Source organism: Cryptomeria japonica, chromosome 3 (assembly GCF_030272615.1).
Source record: "Cryptomeria japonica chromosome 3, Sugi_1.0, whole genome shotgun sequence".
Lineage (NCBI taxonomy): Eukaryota > Viridiplantae > Streptophyta > Pinopsida > Cupressales > Cupressaceae > Cryptomeria > Cryptomeria japonica.
Genome location: NC_081407.1, coordinates 28,777,708 through 28,789,585, shown reverse-complemented (window position 1 = coordinate 28,789,585; position 11,878 = coordinate 28,777,708). Strand labels below are relative to the sequence as shown.

The window sequence follows — 11,878 nt, the reverse complement described above, 5'->3', positions numbered from 1 at the left end:
ATTTTCTTTCTAAATATAACATATTTCGTGAATTAACCAATGAAGTGATGTGAGATATAAATGATGTGGCTGATTGGGTAGTATGAAATAGCAATGTTGTGATCAATTAAGCAATGCAAGTACATAAGCAATAAATTTCATATATGAGTGTATCTAAATCTAAAAATTTCATGCAAAAATTAGATCTAAAATTGAAAATAAAAGGTTACGAAAGTATAAGATATGTTGGGTTTACCAAAATGGTAAGTAGGAAATGAGATCCTAGGCATAATAATGCAAACTAAGATCTCAAGTCTACATGGCATATTATTAGAAGCATAAACTAGTTTTAACTATAATCCTAATAAGAGAGTTGAACTTTAAAAGGTTTATGGTTACTTTGTTGTAATTTAGATTTGAGATTGTGAAGTGTGTGCGAATGAACTAGGATAAATGATAGCAAAATGATGACTTCTAGTATAAACAGTAAAATACAGAGCCGAGAACCAACATAGTAAGCTAAATTTGGAAATGAGATAGAACAAGGAACTTGTAGCTGCAGTCTGAAGAAAAATACATTGAACTAAGGAGTAGGGCACCCCACTTTGAGGGTATTTTCATCAATTTAGAAGGTTCTAGATTTTGGATCGAAAGGATTCGTAGGTCTATTTGAAAATTAGTTGAAAAGTACCAAACTAGACTAGGGCAATTTAATCTAGGGGTTTTCGTTTGTTTGAAATTTGGGATTGTCTGTCTCAGTTTTCTCTACACTCTTATAGCCTCCTTTGTGGTCAAATCTAAACCTACACACATAACAAGGGAAAAAATAGTTGCCTTGTATGGGGGCTTGCTCAAGTCAAACCCTATGTTGGTGTTCCCACCTCCACAACAACTATGATTGAAGAAAAGAGAGCATATCCTCAAAAAAGTTAAAGATTCAATCATAATTGAAAAGTTGAATTGACAAGATTATACCTTAGGATTAATAATGGTGATGATACAATGCTCTTTCGACAAGTCCTCCAAGTGTTGATACAATAACATGATAAGATATAACATAACCCATCATGAAATCATACTTGAAGATATAATGAATTGTAGCTTGATGCTCCTTGTACTCAAATTTGTTCTTGAATGGATTAAACTAGAAATCTTGAATTGTGATCATACAATATCTTAGATTTTGTGAACGATAAAATATTTATTTATATAGGGTTCATGAGGCATTTAAAAACTTGGGACAACATCTAATGGTCAAATAAAAATATTGGGATCAGATCACAACTGATAGAGACCAACCTACACACACATTTGAATTTAGGCCCCTTTTGAAGGGACTAAGGTATTGGGCACTCTAGTCCTCTTAATCAAAGAATAAAAAAGGTGGTGGTGGAGCTTCTAGACCGAGGACATAGGATTTGGTCTTAATATTAGGATAGGATAAGGTCCAAATAGGCTTGAAATAACCCAAACACTACAATGCTATATTTTATTTGTTTATGTGAAATAATAAGATACATTGGATAACTATTCATCATGCTATCATTTATATGTAAGCATTTTTCATCTTTTCATTTACCATGCATAGGATTGCTACTCTATCATGAATGCTTGAACACTCTTGAAAATTGAATATTTGGTTATCATTTGAGGACTAGAGATTATAGTCAAGGATAAAACATAAGTTGATTAGTAATGAACTTAGTTATGTTGCGCCAGAGGAAAGAAAATGAGAAAAATGTAGGAGATAATTGCATGATTGAAGAATTTTTTGAAATATATAGGGTTGAATTGTGGTTGAAATAATAAAAAAATAAGTGGTTGATCTTCTATTTCTGATTATGAAATAAGTTAGAAACTACAATCTAGGAATATTTAATGAATTATTAAGTTCTTAATTATGTTGATGAATATGTGGTCTAGTAGGGTACACAAGTGTGTGTGTGTTTTCCTGTGTAAGATTTTATTACGAATCAATGCGTTAAATGTATGAATTAATGTATAAGATTGAAACACACAGATTTATGCATATAAAATAATTATAAAAAATTAAGTGATAAAGCATGTGAAAAATAATCATAAAATAAGTGGACACTTGTTCATTATGTGATTGTATCTCAAATAATAATATAAGATATTCGATGCCATTTTAATATATTATGATTAGATAACTACATTTAAAAAAAAAAATTAATGCCTAGTAAACTTTTTAACATGACCAACGACGTTGACATGACACGCCCTCCGGCTCCACATGAAACACTTTTGACCTGGAGCTATGAACTAGTGAGGCCACAAACGGGGGACCTCATCCCCACACTTCACTTGTTCAAACTCGCGAGCACAATGGCCTAGCAAAGACACAAGGCCTGCAAGCACAGTGGCCCCATAGAGGTTTGAACCTTGGTGGCTACTTCACCAATGAAGTGTAATAACCACAACACTACACGTCCAAAGCCAATAGATAGCTACATTTGAAGTCAATGTGCATGAAAAGAATAAATTAGGTATAGGTCTACTTTAACAAAATGTGTATTTCACTTTCACTGCCTTATATTATAATTTGAGTTTATGTAATATCTTTTCTATCATAGATTGGGAGCACTAGCATAATTAAGGGTTGAGTACAAATTGGTTCTAAGAAAAAATATAATAATTCATTAGTGTTGTCATAGAATTACATTTGTTTGTGTTTAAAGAAAATCTAATCTTTGTTTTTATGTTACTTGAATTGAGGTTGGTCTCTAATATGTCATTTTATTTAGAGTTACTCTCTATGTCAAATGTTAGATGTTTTTATTAGATATTAGTGTTGAGAAACTACTTTCTATGGTTTATTACATTTTAATACAGTAGAAATTTGTGTATTTGAATGATAATATGTATTATCATTATGAGAACTTCAATTATACCATATTTTCTCTACGAATCAATAGAAGGTCTTACATTTGTGATACTTTTATAAGATATTCACGAAGTTGAATCCACTATACCCCTACCTCTTTTGAATGGCTTCTAAAAGCTACATTATGATTCTTATTATACAATTTTTTTAGATTATTTGATTATTTAAATTATTTATTTATTAATTAATTAATTTATGAATCTTCAATTTATTAATCATGATATAGAATTTTTGTTAATTTAGATCACTTAATCAATTAATTTTAACATGTTTTCTAATCTCAAGAACTCATTGAATTGAACTTTGGATTGAATTTGAAATTTCTACATTGATGACCACACTTAATTTTACTATCTTTATAATATTCATTTTTAATTTTATTTAATATTTTACCGTTTTAAAAAATTATAATTTTTTGAGGACTTCGCTTTATCAATACTTATATTTAAGAGAAAATTAAACGATCATTTTTAGTAAAAACTTATATTCGTATGTTTGAGAGAACCGCCTGGTATCCCACAATCGGCAATTCCTTTACTGAAAAGGACACTTGGGGACGCTTGTCTTCCTTTCAAATTTTCTTTTAAAATAATTAAAAAACAAACAAACTTGGATTTATCCATAACGAATGCTGAGAATTTTTATGATAGCTTTTGCCTAAAATATTCCATTGCTTTTCCCAAAAATTTCAAATAGCTAAATGAAGCTTGCCGATGGATATCCAACAATAAGGAGCAATGGGCAATGGCTAAAACGAGTGTTTTCTTTCTACAATCAGGTAAAGCTGGATTCCAACCTGAGTTGATAATTTGGTATTGAGTGCATTCTGTTTTTCTGACGTTTCTTCTTTTTCCTGGAGCTTAGCAGTTCAGATTAGTATGATACTATTAGTGTTATTCCATGGTGCCCAAATTAACATAAATTTCCATGTCTCGTGGATTTTACAAGAACTTAAATAAATTAGAATCTAAAGAGAATATTGCATATGTTCAGATCAAGTATTTAACCTGAGCTGTTCCTGTTTGGATTTCAATTTACATGTTGTTAACAAACAAGGGAAGCCCTGTAGAGCTGATGAAGGTGCTGCCACTAAATAAGGATAATAATGGTGCCCTGAATGGAAGGCATTTTACAAGTTTGTTTTGGTGTTGGCTGAATATGAGTTAAATGCTTTTCACAGTACTAAGCCTAGAACTTGCTTGCCCTTTCTGCCAACCAATTGAATATAAATTTCACCGTGAAGTGCACCCTACAGCCTTTGTGGTGAAATCCTTGTGACTTATTGACTTTAGCCAATGCTGATAATGCACCCAAGTGTTGGTGTTAAGCACATGGAAAATACAGTGCAACTCTCGAAGGAAGTGCAGCATGGGATATGAAAACATAGGAAATGATATTTCCAGTCTTTTGGATGGATACATCTTGACAGAGAGATTTCTTCCTTTTTTGCAAACATCTGATGTCTTTCAATTCAGTACCCTATTTCACCTTGAGATAAGGACATCATTTCAATTCAGCACGGCTATAGGACGAGGACGTCATTTCAATTCAGTACCACATTTTACCTTGAGATGTGGGCTATGCGGATGAGGATGCCATTTAAATTCAATGTGCAGTTGCACGAGTGGGTGAATAGAGTGTGTCAATATTTTACATAAATATAAACACCAGAAGATGTGGCGTAGATGCCATTTCGATTCAGTAAATGTGATTAAGTGAATATGGGTGTGGCAATATTATTGTAAAGGAAAATAATATATCCTAGGTTTAATCTAGGCTAATCCAATAGGATATAAAAATATAAGCATAAATTGACTTAGATTAATTAATGACAAACTGTGGATTAATGTAATTCTGAATTAAATGCTATTTTAGGAAATAAATACAAAAGATATAGGTGCTTAGTTCTATGACCAAAGAATGAATGATTTTTGACAGTGCTGAATTGTAAACCGTCTCTAACCTGGAAATACTTCCTCTCTATCTGTGTGCTGAACTGGTGTACTGTCTGGAGTTGAGTTTGTGCCTCAGGGTTTTTTCTGCATCCGTGGATTTGTCCTTCAGCTGTGTGGGTCTGATCTGTGTTTTTGCAATCCTGTTTTCTTCTTTTCCAAGTTTGCTCCCCTGTTCTGCTATCTAGACTAGTAGTATTTAGAAATACTTTTCGAGGATTGTTGGTATTTTACAAAGGGACATGTTCTCTTAGGTCATCCCTTGGAAATGTGTGTAAAAGGTCAATAAACAGCAAGCATCCTAGAATGAGTATGCACAACTTTAGATTCATTTTAAAGCACCAAACTGAAGTGTTCTATTAATGCTTCTTAGATGAGTGGATGTGAGAGAGGTGAGAAATGATGAAATGGAGGCAAATGATTGCTTTTAAATACAAGCCTATAGAATCAAATTGTGCAAGCATGTATATTGGGTATGAACTGGCTAAACTTGTATGTGAATTTCGAAATTTTATAGGTCAAGTTCACAACCATGGGGTTGACCCTATGTCCACAAAAATAACCTGGAGCATGAAAATGGTCAGATCAGGAAAAAAATGGACGTATTGGGATAGGTGTACAAATGGGCATAATTATTGAATGGTTTCAGTGAATGTATCAGAATGTGTGCATGAATGGATATGGTGTGCATAAATGTATGGAAATGTGTGTATAGGGATTGGTAAAGGCTAGGAGAATGAGCCCAACTCCACACAAGATTGCACCATTCATCAATATGTTCATGTATCGAGACATTCTCCCAAACTCAACAATTGTGGACTTGACTTGAGAGATGAAAATGATCAGATCAAGATTCATAACATATGTGTGCAAATTTAATGCATATCTTCAGTGAATGCATCAGAATGTGTGCATGTATGGATAGGGTGCAGATAAATGTATGGTGATGTGTGTTTGGGGATAGGTAAAGACTAGGAGAATGAGCCCAACTTCACACAAGATTGCACCATTTGCCAATATATTTATGTATTAAGATTCTCTCCCAAAACTACATAAAACTACATGGGAAATGGCATTGGTATGCAAATTTCACATTTACATTTTGTCCCTATATTGAGGTGCATGTGAACCCTAAAATGATCTTGTATCTTAATGTATGTAGCACTCACAAACATGCATGTAAAGTAAATATTCAAACATAAAAGGATATTATAGAGGTTTATATTAAGTAATAGATCCTGCTAGATGTGATCGTAAATGGTCATCCTTTGCACCTACAAAACAAAGGAAAAATATGGAATGAGCAACTTTTATCTTGCAAATGAAAAGTAGGTGAAAATACAAGCTTGCTCAATTGCCTATAAAATAGGAAAAATAGGAAATGATTACAATTAGGGGATTCTAGTTGTTCAGAGTTTGATATGGCTCCACCTTGCTTGGTGGTGATGGCATGACAAGGTGCATGGGGCACTAGCATGTCATGGATGATGATCCATCTAGTCATGGTAACGAGTCTGTATCTAGCACCACCTATCACTACCTAATTGAAAACTCAGCATAGGATTGTTAGTGACAACATATGCCCCACAACAAGTGGTTGTGTTCATTGGATGCAAGGAATTGAAGGGTATGGAAAACAATACATGAAGTAAATGTAATATTGAGATAAGCATTAATCATGTAAAGTGCCAACAATAGAAACTACATCTTCTGATAATCAAATGTAATGTCTATAATGATGCATGATAAGCATATGTGGGCTAGAGATAGTATGAAGGAGGTGAGGCTGCCCCCAACTTGGGGAAATGGTGAATGGTGATGCGGTCCTCAATGGCTAGGAACATTTGTGTAAGCATATAGGGAAGTTGAGCACATAGGGGGCAAGGGGAGACAAGAGGCCCCTAGTGTAACATGAATCTATGTAGGGACAATGTGATACATAGGGTAAGGCATGATGCCCTTGATATTAAGGATGACAATAAGATTGATGTGGATATGAAATGTCAAAAGGGGAAGGCATGATGCCCTCCGAGTATGGTGTGATAGCTCTAAAAGAATGATATGACACTTAAGTACTAATGATTTTAGAGAAAGTTCCGCTGTTCATGGGGTAAAAGCAATTAATATTGGATGCAATAATAGTCATCAAAGTGATGCTAATGCATTGAAGAATCAATGGGTCCCCCTCTAGTGGATTTTGCGAAATTGAATTTTGATGGACCTTCTTGGGGCAACCTAGGAAATGCTAGTACATGATTTGTGTTGAGGTATGCAAAAGGTGAATTTATATATGTTGGCTCCCTCTTCATAGGAGTTAGAACTACTAACGAGGTTGAATGTGAAGCATTAGTGGTAGGCATGATAGTTGTGATGTCTAGAGGCATTGTCAATCTCATTGTGGAAGGGGATTCCTTGTTATTGATTAATGCCTTGTGCAAATGTTCCTTCCTAGATTGTAGGCTAAGGCATTATGTAGAAGAGATCTTGCAACTTGGATCAAATTTTACCAATGTACACTTTCATACACTTTCAACATTGTAGATACAAATCAAGTGCAACAACAAATTTTGTGGCAAATTTTTGGTGTTAATCAAGAAGATCTTGTGGCCCCATATAGCCATCTTTACAATTCTTGTGAGGGCATAGATCGACATCAAAGATACAAGCCTCTATAATTGCTATTATATTAATTATATTGTTTCATGAGCTTACGATCATTATTTTTTATGGAGGTTTGTATAGTTTGAGGCAAATGTTAATTATTTGCAAAGGTGCCTTCTTATTTGCATGTGAGAGAAAGATACTTTTATTGATTGTGTATGATGGTGTGTTAATACTGAAAATATTCTAATCTTGTATGGACCATGCGATATTACCTCTTCATATATCTCATGTACGATGGGGATTGGGTGAGGTCTTCATTTAAGATGATTCAATTCTTTCAATTGTCAATGTGGTTGCAGTGGTTTGTATCTCTTTGGCATCTGGATTTGGCGTGGTGTTTCTAGCTTCTGTTATTTTAGTTTTTTAATGTCATGACATTAGAGTCCCAATTCATGATCCTTGGTGAAAAGTTGTACTCTTTGATAGGTGTTTACACTCTATTTTCTCATATTTTCTCATGCTCCAACCAATTGTAGTTACGATTCATAAAAGCTATCTTCAGTAGAGAAGAATTGTGTCTAGGAGTAGCACCAAGGTTGAGGGCATCAATCTGCAAGGATTTCATCTCAAAAAATTGTTAGCGGCTCTGCCAAACAAAGAACTTATGCTATGGCTGTTTGTAATAGGCTGCCCTATTCTGGAATACAAGGTGTCTGAATTTTTATTTGTGTGGCCCTGTGGTTTAGTTGAACCTGGTGTGTTTTGATTGTTTGGAGATGTCTTGAAAAACACAATTAAGCTCACAAGAAACCATATGCCAAACTCAATGTAATTTCAACAAACAGTTGGTGTACATTCATTAATGGACATCTCATATTAATGTATTCTTTCAATAGCTATGCAATCTTTACATTCCATTAATGGTCACATGCAAGTTTATACACTAAATTATTGTTTATAACTTTGCAGAGAACAAACGAACTTTGGCATTCAACATTAATGGTCTAACAAACATTAACATTAGGAACCTGGTTACAGTGACTTGTCTGTGACAGTGTACTTGCTGAATATTGCACCCAGCACCTCCCAAACTCCCTCGTCCAGCACTGAAGTCCATCCACTGTAAATACACTGCTGGAGTATCAGAAGCCAACTACTTCCACTCCACAACCTATTCCCAGTACTGCATAGAGTCTAACTTAAGACTCATGGCGTCTCTAAGTGTAGTTCCCAGCGCAACACTGCATCCCTGCATCAAGGAGGGTATGCTTTGGCTCTCAAGTCTTCGCTCCCTGCTGCTATATTAACTACTACCCAGCTGTAACTAGTATTCGGCCAGCACAATGTCAGTCCCAGTGAAATGGAATGTGTGTGCTCTTCTTATTACAACGTCCCTGCTGAATAAAGAAATCACGTCCCAGCTGTATCACTACTTGCTGCACTCTTAACTCAGACTTCCATTACATGGCGAGACTAACAGACGCCCAGCTCTATATTTAGACTGCGATTTCTTCTTGAGGCTGCTATGTGTTGTGACCATTTCACACATCGCCCCATTTAAAATGGGGACCCCCTCCTTTTTGCTCGTTTTTCGCTCGCCTTTCGCTTCGTTTTTTAGGGTTTTGTTAGTTTGTCAGTTGTCTGGATTAGGGTCAAGCCTTAGGGTTTTAGTTACTGTCTTTTCAGGCCAGAATCCAGTCAGTTTTGAGAGCTTTTTTGAGCTTCCTTTCGTAGGATGCAAATTTTGAATGAAGTGAATTCACCAGAATGGTCTATTTTCAATTGGAATTTTGAATGCAGAGTCTAAATTTTTCTAAATGTTGATGATGAAATGTGAATTTTGTCCAATTGAGTAATTTTGACCAAATTTTGAGTTTCTTGATTTTTGATCCCGGGCATGGGGAATGATTTGTTTTTGCCTTGTGAAGTGATTAAATGTGTAAAATCTTAATATTTTGGCCTGTAGGAGCAAAATCGCTCCTGTCCCTCAGTGAAGGACCGGAGCTCGTTTTCAAAAATCTTACTGTCCCTGCAGGGTTAAGATGAATTTCGAATTGGAAGTGATGAAGAAAAGCGTGATCTTTCCGTTGAATATAAATTGAAGAATTTCACGAACACGGAAATGCCCCAGGAGTAAAAATCGCTCCTGTCCCTCAGTCAGGGACCAGGGCGAAATCCATTGTAGCTCCCGTCCCTCTCCCAGGGACCAGAGCGAAGTTCTTCATAAGGTACGTTCTGGGCAAAGATCAAGCAAGTTTTATGTTTGAAGGCAAGAAAGGAGGTGAATTGAACCCGTTGAAGACAAATTGAAGATTACCAAACATCTACAAGGGACCCAAATGCCCAAGTTCGCTCCTGTTCCTCAGTCAGGGACCAGAGCGATTTTTACCTTAGACAAATTTCTTGCCAAGTTACAATGAATCTTAAGGCATGGATGAATGAAAGGAGGCATAACAAGATTGTTGAAGATAAATTTTGAGGTTAGCAAAGTGAGATGAAGCCTACAAGATCAAGATCGCTCCTGTCCCTCAGTCAGGGACCAGGGCGATGTAATGGTTAGGTTGCCTTTTCTTTAAGTTCAAGACACTCCAAGACGAAGTACAAGGTAGCAAGGATGTTTTAAGGTGTCTCAATCAAGCACAAAGTTACGAAGACCACCAAAGTGAAGGATTTGCACTTAAATATCTAGGTTCGCTCCTGTCCCTCTCCAAGGGACCAGAGCGAAATCTTCATGAGGCTCTAAATTTTGAAAGTTTATCAAGCATCAAGCGACCAAGGAGGATCAAAGGACTTTATTTTGCACGATGAAAGTAATTGCAAGTCAATGGAAGCAAAGACAAGCTCAAAACATTGGAATTCGCTCCTGTCCCTCTCCAAGGGACTAGAGCGATATTGACTATAGTTGCTAAATCCTTCAAAAACCACGTTAAGTCAGGGTTATGCGAGATGATAAAAGGTTTAAGGTGTCTTTTGAAGATGATATACAATGGTTTTGAACGTCAAAAGGCTATCAATTGAGCTAAGGAACTTATATCGCTCCTGTCCTTTGGACAAGGACCAAAGCGATTTTTATTAAAACATTCATTTTTCCTCAAAATCAAGACAAGGCAGGGTCGCACAAGGTAGAGGAAGTCATTTAAGAGATAATGAACAAGGAACCAAGGTTGAAAGATGGCGCATTTTGACTAGAGCACAAAGTTCGCTCCTATCCCTCTCCAAGGGACCAGGGCGATGATCCTCCAAACATTGAATTCGCCTTGTAGAAGTCAAGTGAAACAAGCATAGAATGAAGAAATAATGTTATTATTCGCCTTATAAAGAGGATTGGTGATCAAAGAAACGAGATCAAGGAGAGGAACACCAGGATCGCTCCTGTCCCTCACCAAGGGACCAGGGCGATATTTGCTAAGTCACTTGTTATCCTTTCAAGATCACGTCAAAGTAAAGTTGCACAAGGTTTAAAACATCATTTGGAAGGCGATACAAAGGAGGTGAACGTTAAAATATTACCAATTTGAGCTTGAAATGGAGAAAACACAAAGTTCGCTCCTGTCCCTCTCCAAGGGGCCAGGGCGATATCATATCTAGAGGCATTCATTTGACAAGCAAGTCAATCTAGCTCGAAATCCCTAGCAAAAATGCCAAATTCAACGTAAGAATGGAGACTTTGAACGTCAAAAATGCAAGGATCATGACCAAGGTGATGGATCGCTCCTGTCCCTCAGTCAGGGACCAGGGCGATGAGGTTTGAATCTTCCTACTAATTTTTGAATTTATTTTAAATGCTAAAATTCGATAAATTTAAAAATTCAATTAATTAGCATTTAAATATTGCGCTTGATATTAATTAATTATTTTTGCCTTGTGAAAAAATCGAATATGTTAAATAAAAAACGATGGCATTTAATAATTAATTATTAAATTAATTAAAAAATTAAATGGAGCGCTTGGTATTTATTTGTTTTATGAAGGTTGGCCCTTGTTATTTATTTAAAAATCGTTTAAATTGCCTTATTTTTACAAAAGTCGGCCTAAGTGAATTGGTGGTGTGAGCGCTTATAAAGGGTGGTGAAGATTGTTATTTTCACATTACCATTTTATCATTCAAGTGCGATTTGAGGAAGACAAAGGAGAAGTGCGAATTATATTCAAGGTGGTGCGAATTTCATTTCAAGCTAGGAAGGCGCTAGTATTATCCAAGGAGTGCGAACTTAGTTTCCACTTGAGCGAACTTGTCAAAGATATTGGAGATCACGTCAAGGACATTTCAAAAGGTGGCGAAGTTGCTATTTTGAAGAAGAGATCACGTTGAAGACCATCTAACGTTAATTTTGCCTAGGCGAATTTTCTTCATTTTGCATTCTAGAGTTAGTTCTCTAGTGAGGTATGGCGATATTGGTTTTATTGTTTTAATTTTGAATGTTGATCGTCATAGTCG

At 35.7% G+C, this 11,878-nt stretch overlaps 1 protein-coding gene across 1 annotated transcript in view; it reads left to right on the top strand.

The window, feature by feature from the left end:
* The first annotated feature begins 3,513 nt into the window (after positions 1 to 3,513).
* Positions 3,514 to 11,878, top strand: part of LOC131068603 (uncharacterized) — a 62,837-nt gene continuing 54,472 nt past the window's right edge. The window contains exon 1 of the mRNA XM_058003831.2: positions 3,514 to 3,662. Coding sequence (XP_057859814.2) covers positions 3,585 to 3,662 — 78 coding nt within the window. The 5' untranslated portion in view covers positions 3,514 to 3,584. The remainder of the gene's footprint in view (positions 3,663 to 11,878) is intronic.